Consider the following 26,625-nt stretch of genomic DNA (forward strand, 5'->3'; position numbering starts at 1 on the left):
TTTGGCGGGTCCGGGCTGGGGATTCGAACCCGCCACCTTAGGTGTACATGGCTGGCGCCTTAGCCGGTTGAGCTATATGCACCGAGCCCATGAAATCTTTTCACATGTCTCATCTCCAATCATGCCTCCCAAATTCAGCATTCCCATTTTCTAGATGAGAACACTGAGGCTTAGCGAGGTCTTTTGTAAGAGGCTAAGTTTCAATATACACTCAGCCTTTGGTTTCTGAAGCCTATTTCCCCTGCCCCTAGGCTCTCAGAGAGTAACTGTGGAATTTTGGGTGTGGGGTAAGAAGATGGGTGCTTCCTAATACTCCCAGGAGAAAGATAGAGGAAAGTGAAAACATCCCCTCTGGTTCTCTCTCTCTCTTTTTTTTTTTTTGAGACAGAGTCTCAAGCTGTCACCCTGGATAGAGTGCCGTAGTGTCATAGCTCACAGCAGCCTCCAAATTGGGGCTCAGGCTATACCCTTGCCTCAGTTTTTCTATTTTGAGTAGAAACTGAGGTCTCACTTTTGCTCAGGCTGGTCTTGAACTCGTGAGCTCAAGCAATCCACCCACCTCAACCTCCCAGAGTGCTAGGATTACAGGCCTGAGCCACCCCACCCGGCCTCCTCCTGTTCTCTTCCAAAAGAGAAGAATGGAAAAGGGCAAGGGGTGCAGTCAGGCGTCAGGCTTTGGAAGTAGAGTTATAGGAATGCTGCTATGTGCAGAGCGTCATGAAAGGCACTTTGGGAGATCCCAACAGATGTGCTCCGTTTTCAAGGTGAACGTGTCATGTACACAATTCACATTGACTTAGCAGTGCACAGCTTGTTTCATCTGCATGGAGACTCTGAGGTAGGTACTACCGTTAGACTCATTTTAGAGAAGAACTGATGGGAACTCAGAAGAAGCCTAGAGAGGTTAGGTAATGTGCTCAGGATCACCCAGGTGGTAAAAGGATTCAAGCACGTCACTCACAACCACTGTGTCCTCTCCATCTCCACAGGCTGTGCAGCTCTGAGAAAAGTGAGAAGGCAAGGCCAGGCTGGGAGGAGCTCTTGGGACTAGCTTCCTGGAGGTGGAAGTGCATGTTGGCCCTTGTAGGATTCAAGAAGTGGGGAGAAAAGGGGAGAAGGAAATGATTTTCTGAAATGGGAATGGCAAAAAGTTACGCTCCAAAGCAGAGGCTGTTTGGAGTAAATAGTGCATCTTACTTTGGAGTAAATAGGAAATGCATCTTCTTTGGGGCCAAACCTTCTCTGATTCTCCATTTTCCTGTCTGCAACATGGGAATAATAAAACTACCCACCTCACCGTGTAGTTAAGAATTAAATAAAATAATAATTGTGAAAATATTTTGTGAGCCGTAAACTGTGATAGAAATATGACAAATCGTGTCTATTACAATATTATGCTGATGGGCATGTAAGTTGCATTTATGTTCATGGGCAAGATGCGGAGAGGGTAAGTAGAATGCATGGGATGTGGGAAGAAAAGGATAGTGGATGGGGACCAGCAGCTGAGAAGAAAGAGGGTATCTCCATATATGTGGGAAAGTCTATTGTAAAGTTAATTTGGGCTTCCATCCTATGACACACTGTCCAACAGCTAGAGATATCTTCTTCCAGGCTTCAGCAAAGAGCCTTTATGTCAAGGCCCAGGAAATGCTGTATGGGAAACAGGGCCAGACGCATTCTCTGAGTCTCCACTCCATCATTTCTGACTCACTGTCAATCCCGTGAGCCCTCATTTGCTCTACATCTAGTTTGCAGATTCATTATAAGTTTTGCATGGGGGTGTGCGTACGATGTCTGGCACACATTCATTAACAGCTCAGTGTAATTTGAGTTTCCTAGGTTGCTTTGTAATTCTGCCTCCCAAAGGTGATGGATAGAAAGGTGTCTGTACAAAAAATCAAGGCACTGAGACTTAGACCCAAGACACATCTTTTCAAGGACAAGATGCATGGGCACTCTGGAAATGCTGGCGTCTGTCCTTGCCCAACCCAGTTCAGTAAGCCTGCTCTGTCCCAGCACTGGCTGAAAATTTGCAAACTACCCCACTTCCCCACTTCCCGCTCTCTTGAAGACCCAGCAGGCTACTGTGAGCATCTGCTGCCACCTACAGGCCACATATGACACTGCCAGCCCCTTCCCTAACCTTTGCCTCTTCAGAGGGAATGTCAGCGCACTCTTTGTCTTCCTGCCTGTTGTAATTGCTTAAAGGCAATAATGATCTTTGTCTTTTTATCTCCGGCATCCAGCACAGGAGGAACAGAGTAGCAGTTCTGCATATGACTGTGAAGCCCGGTGCGGTGGCTCAATCCTGTAATCCCAGCAGTCTCTGGGAGGCCGCCAAGGCGGTGGATAGCCTGAGCTGGAGCGAGACCCCATCTCTAAAAATAGTCAGGCATTGTGGTGGGCACCTGTAGGCCCAGCTACTCAGGAGGCTGAGGCAAGAGGATCACTTGGGCCCAAGAGTTTGAGGTTGCTATGAGCTATGACACTACCTGGGGCAACAAAGGGAGACAGTCTCAAGGAAAAAGAAAATGTGGAATGAATGAACAAATGGCCTTGTCTAATCAACATTAGACAACAGAAGGAAGTTAGATTAGGGATATTTAATAGCAGTGCAGGTGACTCACTTACAAGAGGTGATTCCTGTGAATTATCCAGATGCCCTTAGAGCACAGAAGTGATTCCTGAGTACCTGGGCTAAGATTAGGGGAAGTTGTATTAAAAGGGGGGGGTCTTCAGGGACTTGACCATTATTGGGGGGGAGTGCAGGACTTTTCTCTTCTTCCTCCACCCAGGATCTTCCTCAAGAAAATGCCCTCAGTCCGGGAAAAGCTGAAAGAGCGAGGTGTGGACATGGCCAGGCTTAGTGCCGAGTGGAGCCAGTTCACCAGGAGGCTCTCCTCGGGCAACAGCACTTCCTCTGTGGTCCTCACCAACTACCTGGATGTGAGTGCCGGGCTTGGCCCCCACCTCCTGCCTGTCTCCTTTCTCTCATGGACCTGGGGGGGGGGTGTTCTTTGTGGCAAGGGCCACTCTTTCCACACTGTGTTTGACTGAGGCGCAGAAGAGCATAACAGCACCCTAGAAAATTCCCACTTTATGGCTGGAAAGCTTGAGGCATGGAGGGCAGGAAGTAACTTAAGGGTCAGAGGCAGGGTGAGGTTTGAAACTCAGTGGGAAGGTTTAAAACTGATGGGAAGGCAGGGTGAGGTTTGAAACTGAGGGGTGGGAAGGGATGTGTGCCTCAGGTCGAGGTTCTGCAACCTTGCCCAGCACAGCCTGACAGCTTTCTATACCAGTGGACCCTCAAGGGTCAGGAAAGTTGTCTCACTGAAACTCCTCTTCCCAGGTTCCATGGAGCAGTACTAAGCCCCCCACCAGTCCCTGCAGGAAAACAGAAACCCAGAGAGGCTGTAGGATCTGCCTAATCTCACCCTGAGAGCCAAGGGTGGAGTCAGCTAAAACTCCAAGACACAAGGCTCCCCGAGCCTCTCCACCCCGTCTTTTTGTCCCTACAGACCCAGTACTATGGCGAAATTGGCATTGGCACCCCACCCCAGACGTTCAAAGTCATCTTTGACACGGGTTCGGCCAACCTCTGGGTGCCCTCCACCAAGTGCAGCCCTCTCTACACTGCCTGTGGTGAGACCCAGGACCTGTGGCACCTGTCCCCCTTCCCTGCCACACTTGGCATCTGTCTTGCCACCAAGTGAGCAGCTTCCTCTCTGCCCCTGTGCCCACTGACCCCGAGAGAAGAGAGAGGGAGATGTCTCCCATTTTCCTGATACGGTCACCAAGGTGAAAAGGCAGGCTCCAGGAGCTCCCTGGCTGCCGGAAAGCTGTTTCCCAGGCTTTCTGAGATCAAGGCAGGACTAAATTCTCAAACCTATCCCTGCCGCTTGGGCTCTTCCATCTTATTCTTAGTTGACAGCGTCTTATTGAGCACTTACTCTGTGCCCAGAATCTTCTCATTATTACTAGTGTCAGCAATTACTTTAACATGCCTCACTTGAGACAAAATTCTCAGAGGTATGGGCACATCAGAGGGGCCCAAGAAACACAGTCCTTGATTATTGAAACCCATTTTCTGAGCCCCTAACCTCAGGGGTACCTTGTTCCTGCACCTAAGCTAAGTCCTCAACCAGCTATGCCCACAATGCACCCTGCCTCCGGGTCCCCCCACCTGCTCTGCTCTTGGACAGACCTGAAGCCTGTGTTCCTCTGCCAGAGATTCACAGCCTCTACGACTCCTCGGACTCCTCCAGCTACATGGAGAATGGGACGGAATTCACCATCCAATACGGAACAGGGAAGGTCAAAGGCTTTCTAAGCCAGGACGTGGTTACTGTAAGTGGGGCTGCCCCGGGTCATCTGACTCCTGCTCCCTTCTGATCCCAGGCCTCTCCAGCCCCTCCATAGCCCACACCTGGAGGAGTGCAGCGCAGCCCACCTGGGAGCCTTGGCAGTTGAGAAACACCCTGTTCTGCTATTCAGCTGCAAAGCCGCTGGACATGTGGTGGAGCAGACCTGAGTGACTGGCTCCCATTGGGTGACTTATGGTGGCTTTTGCATCTGACTTGCATGTAGGGCTTGTCCTGAGCCCCACAACCTGTGGTCACATGTAACTGCCTGAGGTCACTAGCTCTGACAGGTCTCTTAATCACACCCTAGTCTGAAACCCAGCTTCAGAGTCAGGGACATTGTTGACATTATGATTAGTGTCAGTTTTAGGGCCAGACACGGGTTTTGAGGTCACAGTTGAGGTTGAGTAGGGTCGGGGCCTGGTTTTTCATGTGGCTAGTGTCTAGAGGATCCCTTCTCTATCCCTGGAGTTTCTCAGCCTCTGCTCCATCAGAATCGGGGGAGGGGAACACACAGACCTGGGAAGAAATCCACACCCCTTGCCCATGACATCAGGTAAAAAGGAGCAGGAGAGGCTGGTTGTGCTGAAGAAATCCTTAGCCTGTGATGAGGGTGGGGGCCGAGACCCAGCTGCGCCATTGGGGAAGCGGAGCGGGAGCACTCAGCATCTTTTCTATTACTTCATGCCAGGGCCACCTTCTCAGCCCCTGCTCTTCTAGTCCCTGGTCAGCCCCAGCTCTCTGTGGGCCCCACTGCATAGACGTGTGTTGACAGAGCAGGGCTGTGTGCAGGGTTGATGGGAAACTCTTATCCCAATTGCTGTATCCTGAACATGTGTGTTCCTGGGGCTCCCAGTATGTAGCCCTGACCAGACCTCAGCCAAGGGGTAGGCAGAGGGCTTGGTCTCCACCAATTCTTCCTCCCACAGGTGGGCGGACTCACGGTGACTCAGGGGTTTGGTGAAGTCACTGAGCTGCCTCTGATGCCCTTCATGTTGGCCAAGTTTGATGGGGTTCTAGGCATGGGCTTCCCTGCTCAGGCTGTTGGCGGGATCACCCCTGTTTTTGACAACATCCTCTCCCAACGGGTGCTAAAAGAGGACGTCTTCTCTGTCTACTACAGCAGGTAGAGTCTGGGGCCCCAAAGGCCTGAGGTGGGGGAGGGAAGGGGTGGAAGAGCTGGGGGAATGGAAGGAGAGTCTGGCCAGAATCATTATGCGTCTGTGATTATGGTGGCAGTCAACATCTAGAGCTGCACTAGTCAATATGGAAGCCACTGCTGAAATTTAAATGAGTTAAAATTAACTAAAATTTAAAATTCAGTTCCTTAGTGGCACTAGCCACATGTCAAATGCGCAACAGCCAAAGCAGCTAGTGACTGTGGTCTTAGACAGTGCAGAGAACACTCCCAGCGTGGCAGGACCTTCTGGGCAGCACTTCTCTAGAACCAGAGGAGATGCAGGTAGGAGTGACAGGGAATAAGGCATTGCTGTGACCCAGAGACCCTCCCTGTGAGTGCCATTGCTCCTCCTACATAGACACAGCCAGCTTCATTCATTCACTAGCTCTGCCTTTTTTTTTTTTTTTTGAGACAGAGTCTCACTCTCTTGCCCTGGCTAGAGTGCTGTAACATCATCATAGCTCACAGCAACCTCAAACTCTTGTGTTCAAGTGGTTTCCTTGCCTCAGCTTCCCGAGTAGCTGGGAGTACAGGCATCTGCCACAACACCCAGCTAGTTTTTCTATTTTTGGTAGAAATGGGGTCTTGGCTCGGCGCCTGTGGCTCAAGCGGCTAAGGCACCAGCCACATACTCCTGAGCTGGTGGGTTCGAATCCAGCCCAGGCCTGCCAAACAATGACGGGTGCAACCAAAAAATAGCTGGGCATTGTGGCAGGCACCTGTAGTCTCAGCTACTTGGGAGGCAGAGGCAGGAGGATCACTTGAGCCCAGGAGTTGGAGGGGTTACTGTGAGCTATGATGCCACAGCACTCTACCCAGAGCGACAGCTTGAGGCTCTGTCTCAAAAAAAAAATTAAAAAAGTAGAAATGAGGTCTTGCTCTTGCTCTGCTCAGGCTGGTCTCGAATTCCTGATCTCAAGCAATCCTCCCACCCGGCCTCCCAGAGTGCTGAGATTACAGGCATGAGCCCCCATACCCAGCCATACTCTTCCATTTTTCATTTGCTCACTCATGGTTCAGTAAATGCTCTCTGCCAAACACTGTGGTAGGCTCTGAGGGTAGACCAGTGAACACAGCACACAGGACGGAGTCCTTACCCTTTTATCCTCACAGAGCTTATAACCCAACAGGGAAGACAAGAAATACTACACTGTGATGAGTGCTACAGGCTTTCAGCAAGCCTGGTGCTGCAAACCATGGATGTTTTTCAATTCTAGGCCGAGTTTATATGCAATTCAGCCAGGCTTGAGGCAAGTGTTGTCAGCTCTTGAGTAGAATTGGGATCTGCTCCAAGGTGCTAGCTTTAGCAAGATGGTATGAGCTGGAGACAAGAGGTCATACGAGTGAGAACACAAGGCCAATAGCAGTGAGAACAGAGGGAGGGTTAGAGTCCAGAAAAAGCTCAGAGGTAAAATGGGGAGGAGTCTCTGGCTTGGTGACAGAAATGGAGGCATTGAGGAAAGGCCCCAGTTGGTGGCTCTGCAGTCAGGGGTGGCCTAGAGAAGAGCCATTTTAAAGGAAGCAGGGGCAAAGCCAGATGGCAAGCAGTTACGAGGTGGGTGTGGGCATCAGGAAGTGGAGGTCATGAAATGTGAGCTGCCCTGAGCAATTCAACAGGGAAGGGAAAGGGGGCTGGCATGTGGGGTGAGATTCAGAAGCTGGGAAGGGAAGGGTGGGTGTTTTTAAATGCTAGAGGATGCTTGAGCAATGCTTGTAGGTGGAAGAAGAAGCCAATGGAAAGCAAGAGATTAGAAATATGGAAAGAAGAGGAGCTAAATGAGGGCACAGGAGGCTGAGGCTGTGGAAGGGCTGAGGCTCCAGCAAACAGGAAGAAGGCAGGCTTTGTTGGAGGGCCTATCTCTTCCTTCATCTTGGGATGGGAAGGAAAGAACATTCATAGAGATCCTGACTAATGGGACAGGGGCTGAAAGAGAACTTGAGCTAGCACATGCACATACATTCTGAATTGCGAAAACACAAGTACTTACAGTTGCACACAATAACAAGTGCACACCTACATGCCCGCAGGCACGCGTGCATGTACCCAGGCCTCTACTATGAATTCTGGGAAACCACATCATAGACACATGCACACTCGGGAAGCCAGCCCTTTGGTAGCCCCTGAGCTAAGAGGCACCATGCAGAGTGGAGGAGAGGAAGGCAGGGCACCCAGCCAGGCTCTACATGGCCTGGGTGACTTCAGGCAAGTGATGTCACCTCTTGGTGACTTCACTGCCTGAAGGGTAAAAAGAGTGCGTATCTCCCACCCTGGGAGCCTCCAGTGAAGTGAAGGCTTCCTTTCACTGTTTTGCTTTCTCTGTAGAATTTCCATGTAAGGAGAGAAAACCCTTCATATGACCCTGACCCTCTAGTACTCCCCCCACACCTGACCCAGAATCATACATGCCACCCACCCCAAACTCGTGTCAGCAGGCCAAGGCTCCATTAGCCGCTAAAGTTCTCTTCTCTGCCCCTCCTTCCTACTCTCTTAGTGCCTGTCCCCCCACCACCCAATAGCCCCCCCAGGACTCCTTCAATGCACCTGCTCAACCAGCAGCAGCCCAAACCCCAGTGACGGGCACCACTTTGCATCTTGTTTGCAATCTACGCACTGCCCTTGATCTTGCTCCTTTTCTGTGGCCTCTCTGGGGATACCTTTTTGTGCACAGCTGTACTATCCTGGGAACACCTCTGGTTGGGATTTCTCTGGGGGAGAAAGGCAGAGAAGTGCTGTGCTCTGTGTGCTTCACAATGCATTGCAGCTCCAAACCTGGCCACTGTCCCACCTTCCTCTGCCCCACCCTGCACCCTTGCCCAGATTTTCCTTGTTGCTTGAGTTGCTGTGTCTTGGAGGTTGTGGGTCTCCAAATTCCTGATCTTTCCTTTAGGAATTCCCACTTGCTAGGGGGAGAGATTGTGCTTGGAGGCAGCGACCCCCAGTATTACCAAGGGAATTTCCACTACGTGAGCATCAGCAAGACTGGCTCTTGGCAGATCAAAATGAAAGGGTCAGGAATCCTCAAACCCTCCCCAATCACCCAAAATGCTGCTGCCACTGGGGGTGGGTGGGTGGGTGGGAACAGAGTTACGGTCCCACCCTCTCTCCACATGCAGCTGCTTCTTAAGGCGTGGCCACCATTTGCCTTCCACCTGCTCTGTCCAGGCTGGGGAACACGAGATATGAAGAACAGAGGGGGAGGGGGCCGGTGGAAGGGTGGCAGAGGGTCTCTAAGCCACAGGCTGAAGGAAAGGACAGCACCTTCCTTCTCTACGCACCACCTCACCCCTCCTTCAATGCATCACTGGCTGCCCCACATGGCCTCTAACCACCTCCCCAACTCACGAAAGGCTTGCAGCCAGGAGATGCCCCATCAGCCTCCATCTGTCTGTCTGACTTTGACCTCTCCCAGGGTGTCTGTGAGGTCAACCACCTTGCTCTGCGAGGATGGCTGTATGGCGGTGGTGGACACGGGTGCATCCTACATCTCGGGACCCACCAGCTCCCTGAGGCTGCTTATGAAGGCCCTGGGGGCCCAGGAACTGAGCATGAATGAAGTAAGAAGCCAAGGGGGGAGGCTGGGAATGGGGGTAGCACCACTGGTTCCCCCAGACAGCATCAAGTTCCCAGCAAGGCCATTTCAGGCCTTCCCCTGCTGCCCCTCACAGTCTTCACCTATGGCTGGTCCCTGACAGAGGGAGGACCTTGTACCCAGCCCTCTCTGGCTGCTGGCCATAGCACAGAGCTCTTTGTCTGTGGAGAGGTATTCCACACTCCAAAAGCTTCCCTTTATCCCCCACCCCAGTATGTCGTGAACTGTAACCAAGTACCCGCACTCCCTGACATCTCCTTCCACCTGGGAGGCAGAGCCTACACACTCACCAGTGTGGACTACGTATTACAGGTGAGGCTGGAGTTGGCCCCATGGTGGCAGGGGTGCTTGAACGGGGACAAGATATAATGCACAGATTACCAATTAAGCCAGTGATGCTCAATTTGGCTGTGTCACCTGGAGAACTTATAAAAATCCCAGCACCCAGGCCACATGCCATACCTCTTAAATCAGAACTTCTAGGAATGGCATCTACGCATCCATTTCTCCAGGCGACTCCAACGTGCAGCCATGTCTGTGATCTCTGTGCTGGTCCCTTATGTCTGTTTCCACATCAAATGCTCCCAGTGATCCTACGCTTCTATATTCTTATCCTCTTTTCATAATCAATAGGCTCAGAGAAGTTAAATAACTTGTCTAGGATCAGAAGCTAAGCTAGACTGTAGGCTCTTGAAGGTAGCACTGTGCCCAGTGCATTGTCTGTCTGGTGGCTAGCTCAGTGTCTGCACCCAGAATCCGTGGGATTCATGATGGGCTAAAGTAGCCAGGGTGTGTTGGAGGCCCAGCATGGATAAGGGAGAGATGGAGGGCGGGCAATGTTGCTGAAGATAGCTGCCCAGGTCAGGCAAGGTGAAGGGAGAATAGTCATGTGCTGGGCATGGGAAAACCATCTCCCTTCCTACCAGGACCCCTACAGTAGTAATGATCTGTGCACACTGGCCTTCCACGGCCTGGATGTCTCACCACCCACGGGGCCCCTCTGGGTCCTGGGCGCCAGCTTCATGCGTAAGTTCTATACAGAGTTCGATCGGCATAACAATCGCATTGGTTTCGCCTTGGCCCGCTGAGATCTTCTGCTGCCCAGGAGGGCCCTGCCCCCAGCCCTGGTCCACAGCTGCAGTGCTCTCTGGAACCCCCTCTGCCTGAGCTGGTGCCCTCACATGGGGACACTGGGCGTGAAGCTCCTGCTGGATGCTTACCCTGCCATCTGCATCAGTCCTTCCCTGCTTTGAGGACAATCAGAATAAAGACTTCATGTTCACAATCTGTTGTGTCTGGGTTCACTGGTGTTGGGAACAGAGGGAGAGGCAGCTGTGTGGTCATGTGTAGATAGGAATGTGACACAGATTGACAACTACACATTTGCCGCACGCACAGGTTCCTGCCCTGTCAACACGTGGAAGCTGTCTATACAACTGAGGGTGGAAGGTTTGCAGAGAGCCAGCCCCATTGCCCCTCCAGCCCCCCAGGGACCAAGGCTAATGCTATGGCAGAGGGCTGTGGGTCAGAAAGGTGCTCCTGCTTGTGGAATCAGCTGAGCTTAGGCTCTGCGCTGCTGAGCCTAGTGAACCCTGCCTTCCGAGCCCTGTGAAACTCCCCTTGGTTCTGCCTCCCATCCACACACATGCCCCACCTCTGCTGCATGTGGCTATTTACATAGGCAGTCTAAGGCACATCACCTAAAAGTAGAACACCTGAGATCCAGGCAATACTTCCATCTTACTGTGGGGAAACTGAGGCCCAGAGACTGGAAGGCATTTGCCCAAGATTACTTGGTGAAGAATGATGTAGTGAAGAATACTGGAAGGTAGTGAAGAATCAAAGTAAGAATCCAGCTCTTTGGACTCAGGTCCTTCAGGACTCAGGGCTTTCCCCCTCCTTATATGCAGTCGGTGCTGTCACAGTACAGAGCTTCACACAGTATGTGTAAGACCCCAGGTATGGGACTATAGGTGCAAGTACACGGATGCACACACTGTGCTCCCCTGCAGCTCGTGGACTTGGGACCCCTCAGGCTGAAGTCTCTTCTTGACTCTTATCCCTTGGGTTGTCTTCATGACGTGTGTAGCTTAAGGAAGGAGAAACCAGCAAATACCTGAAGCCACTGAAGTGTCCCTCTTCATAGCTGCTTTTGACCAAAAAGCAGGAGGCACTGAGTGGCCCAACCAGTGGTCCTTAGTACCTCTAGAATTGTAGCCTCCACAGGTCCCATGGGACCCCAGGGCTCCTTCCACAGACAGGAGCCATCTGCAGAACCAAGACCATGAGCCTGGGCTTCAGGACCCTGGTCTCCCATCAATTCTCCGTGTTCCCTTGTCCTGTGTACCTTTATTTCCTCACTGCAAAAGGAAGGCTTAGAGTAATTTCCTCTCCAACATCTTGGGCTTCATGACCTTAAGAAAGAGCTCCCTTATCATCTCCTACACTGTCCAATATGGTGGCCACAGGTGGCTGTTTAACCTTTAAATTTAAGCTAATCAAAATTAAATAAAATATCACACTAGCCACATTTTGAGTGCTGGTTAGCTACATGTGACTAGTGGCCACTCCATTGAATAGTGCAGATAATAGACTACTTCCATCATTGCAGAAGTTCCGCTAGGCAGAGCTGGATTCTGGGCAGCAATAATCACAGGGGCCTGGTAGTTGTGTGCGACGTTCCCAAATAGACCAAAGGGGTCTGACTCAAGGAAAATGAAAAAGCCCCTTCTGTGTAGGTGGGGCAGTTGAGAGATAGCTGACCAGCAAAGTCCCTGAGGCAGAACAGAACAGTGGTAAAGAGAGCTGGCAGCCCACAGAGTCCTGCTCAGGAGGTGACAGATAATGACCAAAGGTGGCCTGGCCTCTTCTCATATCTCCTTCCGTAGCAAATCCGCCCCAGACACCCTGCCACCCCTTCCTCTTCCTTCCTGCTTCCCAGTCATCACTACATCCCCCTTTGGCACTACTGCTGGGCCAGGCCCTTAGCTGTCCTCCCTAGAGTCAGCTCAGGGTCTGCCCACTTCACACTCCTGCAGACTCTAGGATGAGATTAAGGCTCTAAGGATTATTTAGTGACCAAAACTCAGTCTTGTTCAAAGTCCTGGTCTAGAATGTGTCTAAACACACCCCACTGCCCTGGAATGTTCAGTGACCTGTCAGAGGACTGTCCAGTCTGCTGGACTGGCACACTCCCAGACTGTCGACATCATCGCCCAAGGTCCCCTTTCCATCCACTGTGTGTATGGTGGGTGCATGGGGGGCTCCCTGCAAGGAAGAACCTGTGAGACACAGCAGGGACCGGTCCTGCAGAGCCATTTCCAGGGGTCCAGAGACTTGGGGGCGGGGAGCAGGAGTACATGAAGGAGAACCCAAGCCGACGTCTTGGGAACAGCCAGATCTCTATAATCCAGGATGAGGCGGGAGCACAGAAAGAGCCCGCCCCAGTTCCAGGCTACCAGGAGAGAGCCACAGAGACCTGACGCTTCGGAAGCCAGGAAACAAGCCCCAGGCTGCCCGGCTGGGACCCGGGTAGGGGTGGGACCTGCTGAGGCCCCGCCCCCGGCGTCACCGGCCCGGGGCGCTCGGCGCCCCCGGCTCAACGCTCCAGGTAGCCGCAGCCGCAGCTGTGGGCGATGGCGGGCTGGGCTCCCCCGCGGCCCGCGGGCCGGGGCGGGGGCGGGGCGGGGGCGTTCCCGTGGCCCGCCGCCCGTGATGTCACAATCGCGGCGGGCTCCGGCGTTCCCGGGTCGGCTTCGGGCTCCAGGCCGAGAGCCGGCGATCGAAGCGGGCAGCTCGCTTCTGAGTCATGGACTTCCCCTGGCCCCTCCTCTACCACTCCCACTCCCTCGCGGGGCCCCCCTGCCTGCGCTAGCGCTAGCGCGGCGGCTCCGAGGGGGTGGGGCTGCTGGGAATGGCTGTGCCCCCTTCGGCTCCTCTGCCGTGCTCGTCCTTTTACCTGAGGAGACACACGCCTTGCCCGCAGTGCTCATGGGGCATGGAGGAGAAGGCGGCGGCCAGCACGAGCTACCGGGAGCCGCCCGGCCCCCTGAGGGCCGCCGGCGTCCCGTACTTCGGTATATCGGTGGACCAGGACGACATCCTCCCTGGCGCGCTGCGCCTCATTCAGGAGCTGCGGCCGCACTGGAAGCCAGAGCAAGTTCGGACCAAGGTAGCGGGGCGGGCGCTGGGGCCCTGCCGGGGCTGCAGCCGGGATGCGTGGACGCCTGTTCGTGCATCCTTCCGGGTGTCGGTCCCAGGGGTGCGCGGCTGCCGGGCAGGCGAGGTTTGGAACGTGGTTTGTGTGCCTTTTTATTTCTCCATTTATTTTCATGCCTAACAAAGCTAGGCTTACACTTTCCGCGGCCCTCCACACACACCCCTCCTTTGGGGGCTGCTGGGCACGCCGAGGTCCACCTGCCCACTGCCTGCATGCTGCCCGTGCGGGCCCCACCCCCTGTCGCTGCGTGCTGGTGCCCCTCGCTGCCCAGAAGCGCGTACCCAGCCAGCTCTGAAACCTAAGGAGGCAGGAACTTTTCAGGGAACCCCTCCCCGCACACATTACTGCCCGTTTTCCACCTCATGGTGGGAGCAAAGCATCCAGGCTCCGAGCTGCCCCTGCTGCGGGTCTCAGGAGCCACCCTGTGAAATTGTGACTAGCATCAGCCCCTCACTATTGCTGCAGGCTTGGGCTCAGCCCCCCTACACCCAACTGGATACATTCTCCAGGATACAGCTCTGACTCCCTAGCTGACCTGCAGTCTGAAAAATGCCTTCACCTGCTCACCCGTGCCCTTCCCCTCTGTGGGCTGCTGTGGAGGAAGGTGCAGAGTAGGGTGCTTGCAGCAGGTGCTAGAGTGGCAGGGGTTCTGTGCTGATGGGCCTTCTGGGTGAGGAAAGGCTAAGTTCTGGGGAGGTTCCAGATCAAATGAGGAGGCTGACAGACCCTTCCTGGGGGAGCGGGTGGCATTTTCAAAATTAAAGACCCATTTTGATTTAAGATGGTCAAGGCATCAGACAGACATGAGATCAATTCCAACACCTAATGCCATCTGCCAGTCCCTCCCATCTCTGGGCCTCAGTTTTCCCACCTAGGATTGGTTCTGATGTCATCTAAGGCCCCTGCCAGCTTTTTCACTTTCTACCCCATAAATTCCATAGTTCCTTTCTCCTTATCACCCTGCCCAGAGAGCTTGTGCTGTCTTTTCTGGTATGGAACTCAGACCCTAAGGACCTCTGACCACTACAGGCCTGGGATGGGTGCCAACCGCAGAACCTTCCTTGTACCACTGCCACTGGGTGGGGCAAGAGGTACAACAGAGCCCTCTGCCCAGCAGGAGGTGAGAGACAGCTGGTCAGGATGTACTGTTCTGAGCAACTCCTGGTCCTCCTCTGCCACATTCTGGCCCATGGGGTGTCTTTCAGGGCTGGGATGGAGGAGCAGAGAATGGAGGGGGTTCCAACCCACCAAGTAGTGTGGAAATTCTTCCACTGCCAAATCCCATCCACTAGAGGCCGACCCAGGAGAAGCGAGTGTGATGGGAGCAGTTCAAGCTACCATTTTTTCTTTATAGGCTGGAGACCCCCAAGGTTGGTGATAGGGTAGAGGATGAGTGACAGGGCTAAAGGACTAGGGGTTCAGTGTGGGTGTGCTCAGCATTCAAATGAGCACCTGTTGGGATCCCTGGGGAGAGACCAGAGAGATTCTGCTCCACCCACCTGTGCACTGCCCTCTCCCAATGCTAGCGCTTCACTGATGGCATCACCAACAAGCTGGTGGCCTGCTACGTGGAAGAGGACATGCGGGACTGCGTGCTGGTCCGTGTGTATGGGGAGCGGACAGAGCTGTTGGTGGACCGAGAGAATGAGGTCAGGAACTTCCAGCTGCTGCGAGCACATGGCTGTGCCCCTAAACTCTACTGCACCTTCCAGAACGGGCTGTGCTACGAGTACCTGCAGGGTGTGGCCCTGGGACCCGAGCATATTCGTGAGCCCCGGCTCTTCAGGTGAGGAGAGTGCCAAAGCCTTCATTTCTACTCTTCTTCTGTCTTTGGCATTTAAATCTTTGGTCAGCTTCTTTGGTGTAGAGTGGGGTTTTGGGAGAATAGTCGTAAGATCTGTGAGTTCTCTGAGACTGCATGAAAAATGGGCGTGTATTGCTCTGCAGAGAGAGGCTATTACTTTCTATGGATTTTCAGTGGGCTTGTTAGAAGGATGAGTTGTTGGTGAGGATTGATGAACATGGGACCAAAGGAACTGATTCCCTAAAAGCAGGATGCTTTCTAGCCCCATGTCTCAAACTTCTTTCCACCCCAAGTCTGACCTGGAAGCATCTCAGAGACTTGGAAACAATGTCTTGGCCAAATCCCCTGGGCATTTAGAGTTTCCTCCCTCTCCTCATTTACTGCCAAGAGCTCAGGTGTGCAAGGAAAATTGGCCCTATCCAAGTTGAGGGTGGTTTTACTGTCCAGAGGGATGCAATCTTTCCTGCCAGTCTGATTTCCTTCTGGGCTCCTTAACAAGGAGGGAACCCAGTTTGAGGAGCTGCCAAGGCCTCCTTCCAGCGACTCACGATAACTCATGACTTGTAGGGAGCCCTTCCCAGTGGATGCTTGGATGTATAGGGCCCAGAAACTGGACTTTTCCTTCAAGCCCTGTGGATGCCATTGAGAAGCCTGGAAGGGGAGAACCAAAGAAAGGTCACTGGTGTATACACTCTCTCCCCTGGACTAGGTCAGGACAGGGTTGGCAGGCAGTATCCTCCTTCCCTCCAATGACCCACGTGGGGATACTTAGACTAGAATGAGGCCCCAGGCAGGCTGAGGCTTGCTCCTGACACTGGGGATAGCATCACAGGTGTCTGCCTAGGACCTTTGGCATCTGCCCTGTCCAATCCAAGGGAAAGGAGACTTCCTGTACTGAAACTATGAAACCCACCTGGGGTAGACCAAGAAGCTGCTTCTCTCCTTCACTCGCCACCCACTTAGCCCCAAGTGGCTCCACTTCAGAACCTCCTACATCCCAGGGACTTAAAAGGAGGAAATGTGAGAGACCCTCCATTCCCATACTCCTGAGTGCTGCCTCTGGGGCTGGTCAGGACCTTAGGATATTTGAGTTGTATATTGTAACTTTGTGTGTGTGTGTCTCAGGGGAAAGTGAGAGACAAACCAGCCTGTGTAGGGGTCTTCTTGGGCTCCAGCTGAGTAGGCCCAGTCTGGGGCAGCTCCTGTGGCTCAAGGGAGTAGGCCCAGTCTGGAGATGTGAGGTCAGAGCATAGTGTGGGGGACCCTGGCCAGGCTTCTCCCAGCTATTCCTCAACCTCGTACAAATAAGCTCCAATATTGGCAGGTCCTCACCACTCCTGAGCTCCCTCCACCTCTATGATTCTGATGCTGTCACTCATCCTCTCATGCAAACAATTACCATTGTCAGGAAGATTAGAGATGGATTTAGGTTCCATAAGAAGGACAACTTGGCATTTGGGGGAGAGCCAGAAATCAGGATAGGTGTAGGAGGTATGCCCTTCTTTGATGATTTTCCCAGGATAGACCATCTTGGGTGAAGGTGGATGTCTGAGGGGAAGGGTTCAGAGTCCTCCCTCCCCATGTTCCTCTGAACCCCACCCCCCCCACCTCTGCCTGCTGAGGCTTTGCAGCATAAAAATGCTGAGTGTTGAGGTTACTTTCATTGCGATTCCAGACAACAGCCCTATTGATATTCAAGGAAACACTCTGTTCATGCTCTGTTCTGAATCTTCCTTTAGGAAGGGAAGGCCTGGGTCTCAGGTCTGTTTCCCTGCCTTGCCCTAATCCTGGCTGGCCCCTCAGGGCCTCTGGCCTCTGATAGCACAGCCTCCCTCTCTCACCCAAGTGGTTGCTGCTACACCTCCTGCCCCCTCCACCTTTAGGAAGTGGGAGCCTTGGAAGCTTCTGGAAGAGCCCAGAAACTGCCTTCTTATCCCAATAGGGTATGGCCTGCCCCTTCCCAGTGCCTAGCAGGGGGAAAGGGTGTCCCTGGAACAGCCGGTAACAAGGTTTCCAATAGCCTATGCCTTTGTTGTCTTTCTCAGTGATTATTTACCGAGCAACAGGCAGAGGCAAAGGAAACTTGAATGTTGGAGGTTTGGCAGACACTTGGGGGTGGGACTGTAGAAGAGGGGGTGGCAGAGGACTGGGAGAGCCTAGCTGGGACATGGGCCTCAGGCGATGGTTCCTTATCAAGGCCCTCCCTCTTTGACCAGTCAGTCCTCCGTTTACCCCCACCCTCTCCCAGCAACCTTCCCTACTGCCCGCCCACTCCTTCTCTCCTGGGACCTTGGATAATGTCCACGGGAGAACTTGAAAATAGAACACTGGTTTGTTTTGCGTCCTTGGCACCTAGCCACCAGCATCAACTCCCTGTAGCAGAGGAGGGGGCTGCCCTGGGCCAGCCCGTTTCCCTTCCCACCTTGGCCAGGCTGATAAGAGGCAGGCATTTCTTCCCTGCCCGGCATCACCACCCCCTGAGTTCTTAGTGGGAAGTGACCTGTGTTTACCTCCCTGAGAGGATGGGTCAGAGTCCAGGGGAGAGAGTGGGAGGAGGAGGGCCCACCCCCATCCCCAGATGCCCCTCTGCTGTCAGGAGTTGCTGTGGGTGTACTGGCGTGGGTACAAGGCTCTTGACCAGTGGCCAAAGCCCACTGCTTTGCCCTTCCATTCCTTGAAGCAGCCCCAGCCTGGTACTGGAAAGGGAACCGCTAGGCTAAAGGTCTTATTTCATGCTCACACCTTCTCCTGAGACCTTCCTCCTACAGAACGTGGCTCCTAAGAGACTTGTAATAATCCTACCTTTGGTCCTCTGGCTAGTGCCCTGATGGACCCTGCCTGTAGGGCCCTTTTCTGGTCATGAGGGGCTGAGTGGGGAGGGCATGCCCCGCACTGATACTTTCCACTCTTCCTGTTCTCTGCTGTAGGTTAATCGCCTTAGAAATGGCAAAGATTCATAGTATCCACGCCAACGGCAGCCTGCCCAAGCCCACCCTCTGGCACAAGATGCACAATTATTTCACGCTTGTGAAGAACGAGATCAACCCCAGGTACAAAGATCTGGGAAGGCGCAAGGCTACCACTGTGTGTACTGCCTCAGTATCTCCCCTGCCCGTTCTGTGGCTCCAGCCCACCCTGACAGGATGTGTGAGGGCCCAGGTCCCCGGGGAGGGGCTGTGCAGTCTCTCCTACAGCCCCTACAGTCCTAGGTGTTGGACTAATGGGCTAAATCTCAAGAACTTAATCAGCAGTTTTATACCAATGCACTTATTCTTCCTTGAGTCTCCTGACTGGCAGGGACTGAGGTCAGAGTAACATTTTCCCATTTTACTTACAGGATACTCAGGCTCAGAGGCTGAGCTTTGCCCAATATCACAAGGCTAGAGAGAGGCAGGGCTTCTGCTTCCCAGCTCAGGGCTCTTTCCACCTGAGCTGCCTTCTGAACAGATAAGCAGGGCTCAGAGTCAGTAACTCAACTCATGGACCAACAAGCCCTTGGGCCTTAGCTAGACTCCTTCTGTCCTCATATGCCTTTGGGGACCCTGCCCCCAACCTTGTTCTTACTAACAGCTTGCTGTTTCCTTCACTGTTCTTTCCAAGGAAAGAGGTACCCTACCCATCCCAACATTGCCCTTGCCCAGATAGACAGGCTTCCCTGAACTTTTTCTTAAGCACTCTAACCATCAACTTGAGAGTCCTGATAGCCTTCAGATACTTAACTCCCCAGCACGCCTTTGAGTACTAAGAAAAGGATGGAGGCATTGAGAAAACGATGGTATCTCTCCTACTATCCTCTCCCCACTCCCCAAACAACCTCAAGGCAATAATGAGAATCTGATCTGCTCCTTGCTCCCTGCTGGAGTTGAACATCACCTTTCTTCCAAATGTTCATGGGAGCAGGGTGCAGAAGAGGTTTGGGGGAAGGGTATCTCCTTCCCTCCTGTAAGATGACAAGATAATGATTAACTAACTGCTGATTGTGAGTGTGTCTCCATCACATATGTGCATGACTTTATCTGGCTGCTCCCATGTAATGATTATCAAGCACTGTTTTGGGACAGTTTGTCTGGAGTGGCTTAAGCCTTGCTCTCTCTTTGACCATGTTCAGACCTTTTGTGTCAAACAGTCTATATGGAGCAAGGACTGCTTTCTCCCTCAGAGCTAGGGATAACAGGTCCCTCCAGTCTTTCAGCTTACTGCTTTCCTTTGACAGATGGAATAACTGAGGCCCAGAGAGGGGATGAGATTTACCCAAGGTCATTGCTGATTAGTAGCAGCTCAGGGACTAGAATCTAGGCCTACTGGTATTCAGACATGATCCTTGCCTTTGCAGCTTCCTTTGACTGTGCTGTCACTGTGTGACCTTGTGAGATAAACTTGTTGAGAGGGGAGTGGTCATGAGAGGAGAGATGGCCAATTCTCTTTGCCTTGTCATACCTCTGACCTTGGGAAATCAAGTTGCTTAACTTCTCTGCACCTCTTTTGGGAATGATCCCTCACCCAAACTGTCTAACCTGCCCCAAAGCAGGACAATGGTGAGCAGTCATTTAAATGAGATAAAGCACCTTGAGCTCCAGTCATTGCCTAATAACCCTGATTTATTCAGTCTTTCATTTCGCAGACATTGATTGACTGGGAATTAAAACAATAAAAAAGCATGAGTGTGACATTGGCCCGGCCCTCGAGGAGCTTAGGAGCCATTTGGATAAATAGAACATGCTCACGCATAGCTTCAAAGAAAGGCAGGGTGTGTAATGTATGCTGGGGGTGGGAGAACGGTGAAAGCCTCCGTGCAGAGGTGGCCTGGCAGAGATGAGAAGGGAGGCTGCTCCGGTTAGAGAGGATGCCTTGAGCAGGGTTTGCTCACGGATGATGAGTGGATGAGGGTGGCTGGAATGGATCATTGGGAGGACCTTAGAGGACTTGTGCAAGCAAGAGTGGGGCTGCAGGGCTGAGGCTAGGTGATGAGGTGATGCCAGGCCAAGGGGCCAAGATTTAAGTCAGCGGGCAGCAGGAAGATGTGAAGGTGTTTGAGCCAGAGATGCAGGTCAGCAACCTGAGCAGGACTGGGGCTTAGGTAGAAAGCTCTCTACCTGGTAAGAAACAGACTTGGGGCTTAGTCCTAAAGTTTTTTCCCAAACTTTAAGCATACAATTCCCTCCAACCTTAGTGATTGAGAGGTCTTTCATTAGACTCCAGGAACTGCACTGTGATAGATTCCCCTGGTGATTCTGAGACAGGTGATCGAGGAACCATATTTTGAGGAACATAGCCCTGGAGCACTTTGGGGGTGGGTGGCAGGAGATGAGAATAGAAGGAAGTGTCAGAGACTTGTAGACGTAGATTTGGTAACCTCGGTGTTTGGCTGGACGTGGCAGTGTATCCAGGGTGGCTGGGAGGATGTGATGCTGATAACTGGTTCTGGGCGTCAAGCAGAGATATTGAGACCAGGCGTAGTGGCTCATGCCTGTAATCCTAGCACTCTGGGAGGCTGAGATGGGTGGATTGCTTGAGCTCAGGAGTTCGAGACCAGCCTAAGCCAGAGCAAGACCCCATCTCTAAAATTAGCCAGGTGTTGTGGCAGGCACCTATAGTCCCAGCTACATAGGAGGCTGAGGCAAGAGAATCACTTGATCCCATGAGTTAGTTTGCTGTGATATATGATCCCAGAGCACTCTACAGAGGGTGACAAAGTGAGACTGTCTCAAAAAAAAAAAAAAAAAAAAGGAAGAGGTATTGATGAGGTGGGTGGGAAAGCAAAGGTGTAGCAGGCCCCCTGGGGAGAGGATGCTTGTGTCCTGCCCACCTTCTGAGAGCAGAGCTGAGACTTGCCAGGCAGCAGCGCCTTTATCTGGGGGAACCTCCAGGCTTCCTGAGGAAGCCGCGGTGCCTTTATCCCCCTCCTGCTATCACCGAGGGCAGAGGAACCGCTCTTCCTGGGTGGTGTTTGTGGGATGGTGTGGTGGTTACTTCTCCCAGTCCCACAGCCTTGACAGAGTCTAGCAGCAGCAGGTAGTGGAGCTGGCAGTGTTTCAAGTGTTCAGGGGAGGGGCGCAGCGCTGCTGAGGGAGGCCTCCAGGGAGATAGAAGGCCTGGATTGTTCCCACAGTAACCATCTGCGTGGCCTTGGAGTGGGCTGGGGTGGGGGTCAGGAGGAGGTCAGGGACTGAGCTGCAGGCATCTTAGATGTCAAAAATGTTTTTCAGGCTGGGACCTGGGCAAACTGAAGGAAGCCTCGTAATCCTTATCTTTTGGTGGTCTCCGTCCAAAAAAAAAAACAAATCTAAAAGGAAAGGTAGCTTTTTAAGAAGAGCCAGGATTAAAACACAGTTTATGCAGATCTGCCAACACAGATAAACTCCAGGAAAGATGAGGGGACACCTTGCCAATGTCACCCCTCCCAGTGACACCCTAGACTCAGAGAGGCCTTTGCAGAGCCTCCAAGGCACACCCGGGCCTTCAGGGATAGGGCAGTGCCTTCACGGTTGGGAGACTCAACTTGAGTTTGGATCCTTGGACAGGCTGAGGACTGCTGTCCTGATGTGAGGAGGGAGAGCTGTGCCAGAGATACCTGAAGGCTGGAAAGAAGCCTCTCGTCTTCCTCGAGTCTCAGTTTCTTCATAGTGGCAACTGAAGATGACCTAAGATCCTCTTTTGCTTTGACCGTCTCAAAGCCTAGAATGGGGCCTGCCTTCTCTTCCCTTTCCCTAGTGGATGTGTGGGTGCCCGAGTCACTCCCCTGAGTTCTGGCCTCTAGGCTGGGTGAGGGGTGACTGGCATATCTCATTCTCATCTTCCTTCACATGCTCTTGCTGCCGCCCTGGACATAGAAATATAAACAGGAGACACATGGATGGAGATAAAACTCCAGCCTCCTCCCCTCTACCCACTGCTGGTTTGGGGTTTTTAAGGATTCTGTGAACTGTTTGGTCTTTTCAGTGTACACAGACCTGTCTGCATCCTGGGGACCAAAGTTCAGAGCATCTGAGCTCAGTGTTGCCTCATCAGACCTCCACATGGCCTCTGATAACGTCATTAATTGACCGATTTATTCATTACTCAACACTTATTTCTTTCAGCAAAATTGGCTGCTGTGTGCATGGGGTAGGGCAGAAGGAAGGGTGAGTTTGACGCTTCTCTGTTCTTGCCCTTAAGTTGCCCGTGCATGGTGTGGTGGGGACTGAGGTAAGGGAACACATACTCGTGATTCGGGGTAGAGAAGATGGGCCATTGGGGTAGCAACAGAGCATGGGCTCACATAGGAAAAGGCCTCAGTGTTCCCAGGACATTGTGGGAGTGAGTGCCAGAAGCACTTTGTTCACTTTCTTAAATGGGCCCAAGTAGTCTGTTTGTGAGATCAGAGGTAAGACCAAACCTCTCTGGTCCCTTCCACCTGTGACACTGTCAGCCTCCCGGCTGTGAGGGAGACCTACTGGGGCATACCTCTGCCTCCCTAAGAGAGCTCCCTTGTTCCAGCTGCCTTCCAGGGCACTGTTACCCCACGGAAGGAACGTAAGGGAGTCTCCACCACGCCTTCTCCTAGGGGTTTCCCTAATGTCCTGAGATCAGGTCTGGTTCGCATCTCACCCCTCCTCTCCTGTCGCCTTTTTTCTCTCTGTCTGGGCTCTCTGAGTGGACACTTGTTCTCGCCTCCCTGCCCTTTCCCTGTCTCCTTCCTTCCTTCTTCTTATCCCTTTCACAAAGCAGCAGGGATGCTGTCGGTCAATGACTTTTATGCTCTGCCAAATGCTTTTATGCTCATGTTTTAATCAGCTTCTTAGCATAACCACAGGAGTCAGAAAGACCAGGAAATCTTACTTACACTCATTTTACAGAGGATGAAAAAAGGTCTAAAAGGTTGGCCATCTGTCCAAGCTTCCTCCACAGTAAGAGGGAGGGCGTGGTTAGACTCAAACTCAGGGTTCTTGAGGACAAGCCCTTGCCCATCTACCCTCAGCCCTCCCTCCACCAGCCACCTTTCTTGTCACTGCCTAGCCTTTCTGCAGATGTCCCTAAGGTGGAGGTGTTGGAATGGGAGCTGGCCTGGCTGAAGGAGCATCTGTCCCAGCTGGACTCTCCTGTGGTGTTTTGTCACAACGACCTACTCTGCAAGAATATCATCTATGACAGCACCAAAGGTACAGCGGGTCTGGCCCCAGCCACGCGGCAGCAGGGTTTGGGCGGTTGGTCAGCTGGTGGCAAGGGCCTTCTCCTTGGGTTGGCACCTGGGCAAAAACAAGGAGACCTGGGTTTAGATCAGGGGTCCTCAGACTTTTTAAACAGGAGGCCAGTGCACTACCCCTCAGACCGTTGGAGGACCAGACTGCGGGCCCCAGGACGAGTTGGCTGCTAAGCAGGACAGGCAGCAGTGGCAAAAGCACCCGGTGGGCCAGATAAATGTCCTAGGCAGGCTATATGTGGCCTGCGGACCGTAGTTTGAGGACTCCTGGTTTAGATCTTAAGTGAATTTGCTGGAGAAAAGGGGGATAAGGAAACAGACTCCCATTTAGAAAAATTTTTGCCAAGAAAGAACTAAAATAATGGTCTATGGCCAGCTCTCAGCATTAGAGCACTCAAGCCATTCCTCCTGACAACTCTTTGGGCTTCTGAAGACAGCATGGCTCCCCAAACCTTTAGAGAGAGACGCCTTGTGTTCCTTGTGAGAACATCACCCTAGGGAGCACTTGGCTTTCTTTCTGATCCTTCGCCGTGCTGAGGACAGATGTGTTTGGATGGGGAGAGCCTGAAGGTCCAGTGTGGGAGAGGGACAGATGGCGGATAGAAGGAGGTAGCTTAGGAGACTGTTGCAGCATTTGGGTTAGGCTGGAGAGGCCCAGCAATAGTCCATGGGGCATTGAGAGGTCTGTAGAAACTTGACCAAGCACTATTTCCAGAGCTCCTGGGCCAACCCTCATTGCCTCTCCTCTACCTCACAGGTCATGTACGGTTCATTGACTATGAATACGCCGGCTACAACTACCAAGCTTATGACATTGGCAACCATTTCAATGAGTTTGCAGGTGAGAAAGGCATTACTACAGTCATGCGCTGTGTAGCAACCTTTCAGTCAAAGACAGATCTCACATACACACATACATATGATTGGTGGTCCCTGGGAATATACTCCCATATTCTTACTGTACCTTTTCTACATTTAGATATGCTTAGGTGCATAAATGCTTAACACTGTGTTCCAGTCACCTACAGCATTCAGTATAGTAGCTGCTGCACAGCTTTGTAGGCCTAGAGCAGTAGGCTGCACCATCCAGGTCTGCCTAAGTGAGCACACACTGTGATGCTCACACCACAGTGAAATTTCCTGGTGACACATTTCTCAGAATTATCCTTGTCATCAAGTGATGCATGACTGTATTTGGCCTATGTAAAAAGCATCCTTTTTACATTGGGAGCCAGCTCTGGGTGGGAAGGACCAAAGGTGGTTCTGTGCTTGAGGGTGGAGGTTGGACAGTCTGTTTCCTCTGAAATATCACAACTCAGGAAGGGTTAAGGCATAGCCTGCTTTAGGAGAGCTCCAAGTCTCACAGGGGAGGCTGGACCCACAAACACAGAGCTGAACTCTGCTAGCCCCTAAGTCAGCTTGATACAAATTAGGAAAATGTGCCCTCTGTGGGATTCCTGAGGATACTTGGCTGGGCCCAGAATTAGAAAAAAGACCCCCTCTCTAGGTAGACCCAGCCCCCATCAGCTTGGCCAGTACAGCATGACTTCAGTCTCCACTCCCCTCCTTGTCCAAGCTCCTTTATGCCCAGAACAACCTGCCCGATTGTACATGAGCGCCCTGCATGCAGATAAGGAGCAGATCAAGCCGTGAGTAACTGTTTGCCTGGTAGCTTCATGAGAATAATCTAAGTGGAACTATTTAAAAGTATGTGCTTTGTAACTTGACTCCCCAACTTCGGACCCTGGCTTTGCTGCTCACTAGCTGTGTTACCCTCGGGTATGTTACTTGCTGTCTCTGTGCCTTTAGAAAATACAGCCAGTAGTGCCTACTGGATAGTATTGACCAGAGATATATATGTGTGGCATGAACTAAGCATCATATTGGTGTTTGCTGCTGTTATTATACAGGGAAGCTTTTCCTGGGGCAGGAATGAAAGAGGAAGGATGAGGGCAGGGATTCCTAGGGACGGCAGTTATTCTATAATGGCACGGGATGTACAGTAGAACTATTCCTGGACAGGAAGCAGGGCAATTTTTCCAGCTTGAGTGCTTACTTATTAAAAACAATTAGATGGGACTGAAGGAGGCAACTCATGGATAGAACTATACATGGGGGCTGGGGCAACATGCCCAGACTGACAGTGTGAAGTCCTGAGGTTCAAGATAGGTGAGGCAGGCCCAGGCCCAGGCCAACCGCAGAGCACCTCACCCAGCCTTAGCCACTCCCCAGCCCGATCAGACCAATTGTGTCCCTTTTGGAACCCCAGCTGAAGCTGACCAGTCCGTCAAGCACTGATGCACTGATTGCACCTGAGCATACAACTCCCTAGGGCAGGCACCAGCTGCACCTAGGAACCCGAGGGATAATGGGCCCCAGCTGGGCAGAGTCTCTGAGTTGCAGAGTTTGGTATGGAACAGAGGCTGGCACTGGCTGGGCTTGGAGTACTTGGCTAGCCTTTCCACAGGGGATAATTCTTAAGCATTTTAAGTCCTTCTCACCTACAGAGCAAAGTCCAACTGGAATTTCTCTAAAGGGGCAGACTACTTCCTGCTCCCTAGTTGAGAATGGTGTACAACAGTGGTTCTTAACCTTCCTAATGCCATGGCCCTTTAATACAGTTGAGAACCACTGATGTAGAAGAACCTAGCATCGGGGAAGGAAGAAGGCGAGAGAGACTAGGGGCTGAGGAGAGGGACCCCTGAATTATCGGCAGTGAGGAAGACACAGTACGAGGCATTGGGAGGTGAGGGTTCCAACCTGATCATGCCTCTAACTGGCAGAGTGACCTTGGGCACATTTCTTCTTCTCTCTGGGCCTTAATTTCTATACCTACACAAGGAGATTCTTTATCAGCTATACTTGTGGGGCCTCAGGAGACTGAATGTGTTTCTCTAAGGATATAAGAGAAGCTTAGGAAAGACAAGCAAAGAGGGAGGAAGGGACCCTGAAGAAAGTGGCCCAGTCCTGGTCCTGTCTTCAATAAGCCACTTCTTTCTGTAGCAGCCCTGAAGCCAAGGTCCCTGTTGCCATGCCCAGATGTGGCTGGCAGTACCTGGCTGGCAGCTGGAGCTCTACTAGACAGGCAGGGCTAGAAGGAATCAGAGCCATCTGGTCCACAGGTTCCAAGCCTGGCTGCGTATCAGAGTCATCTAGAGAATTGATGGGAATTGGGAGTACTCTCTGGGTGATGTTTTTAAGTAGCTTAACATTGGTCCAAGAAACCACATTTGTCATTCCTATGTTAAGTCTAGGTCCCTTATTTTTTTTTTTTTTTTTTTGAGACAGAGCC

General features: G+C 52.3%; 2 protein-coding genes across 5 annotated transcripts in view; both read left to right on the plus strand.

The window, feature by feature from the left end:
• Nucleotides 1-10,219, plus strand: part of REN (renin) — an 11,635-nt gene extending 1,416 nt beyond the window's left edge. The window contains exons 2-9 of the mRNA XM_003792242.1: nucleotides 2,796-2,946; nucleotides 3,519-3,642; nucleotides 4,229-4,347; nucleotides 5,291-5,487; nucleotides 8,430-8,549; nucleotides 8,952-9,096; nucleotides 9,345-9,443; nucleotides 10,058-10,219. Coding sequence (XP_003792290.1) covers nucleotides 2,796-2,946; nucleotides 3,519-3,642; nucleotides 4,229-4,347; nucleotides 5,291-5,487; nucleotides 8,430-8,549; nucleotides 8,952-9,096; nucleotides 9,345-9,443; nucleotides 10,058-10,219 — 1,117 coding nt within the window. The remainder of the gene's footprint in view (nucleotides 1-2,795; nucleotides 2,947-3,518; nucleotides 3,643-4,228; nucleotides 4,348-5,290; nucleotides 5,488-8,429; nucleotides 8,550-8,951; nucleotides 9,097-9,344; nucleotides 9,444-10,057) is intronic.
• Nucleotides 10,220-12,733: 2,514 nt separating this feature from the next.
• The window catches only part of ETNK2 (ethanolamine kinase 2), a 20,299-nt gene continuing 6,407 nt past the window's right edge, over nucleotides 12,734-26,625 (plus strand). Inside the window, exons 1-6 of one of the 4 annotated variants that reach the window (XM_023514548.1) lie at nucleotides 12,734-13,302; nucleotides 14,877-15,136; nucleotides 18,082-18,204; nucleotides 22,234-22,275; nucleotides 23,150-23,292; nucleotides 24,091-24,174. In XM_023514548.1, coding sequence (XP_023370316.1) covers nucleotides 13,045-13,302; nucleotides 14,877-15,136; nucleotides 18,082-18,204; nucleotides 22,234-22,275; nucleotides 23,150-23,292; nucleotides 24,091-24,174 — 910 coding nt within the window. In that variant the 5' untranslated portion in view covers nucleotides 12,734-13,044. The other 3 variants (XM_023514549.1, XM_023514550.1, XM_003792243.3) reach the window with 3 other exon arrangements.

This window comes from Otolemur garnettii, unplaced genomic scaffold, assembly GCF_000181295.1.
Source record: "Otolemur garnettii isolate 467f Iridium unplaced genomic scaffold, OtoGar3 scaffold00055, whole genome shotgun sequence".
NCBI classification, from domain to species: domain Eukaryota; kingdom Metazoa; phylum Chordata; class Mammalia; order Primates; family Galagidae; genus Otolemur; species Otolemur garnettii.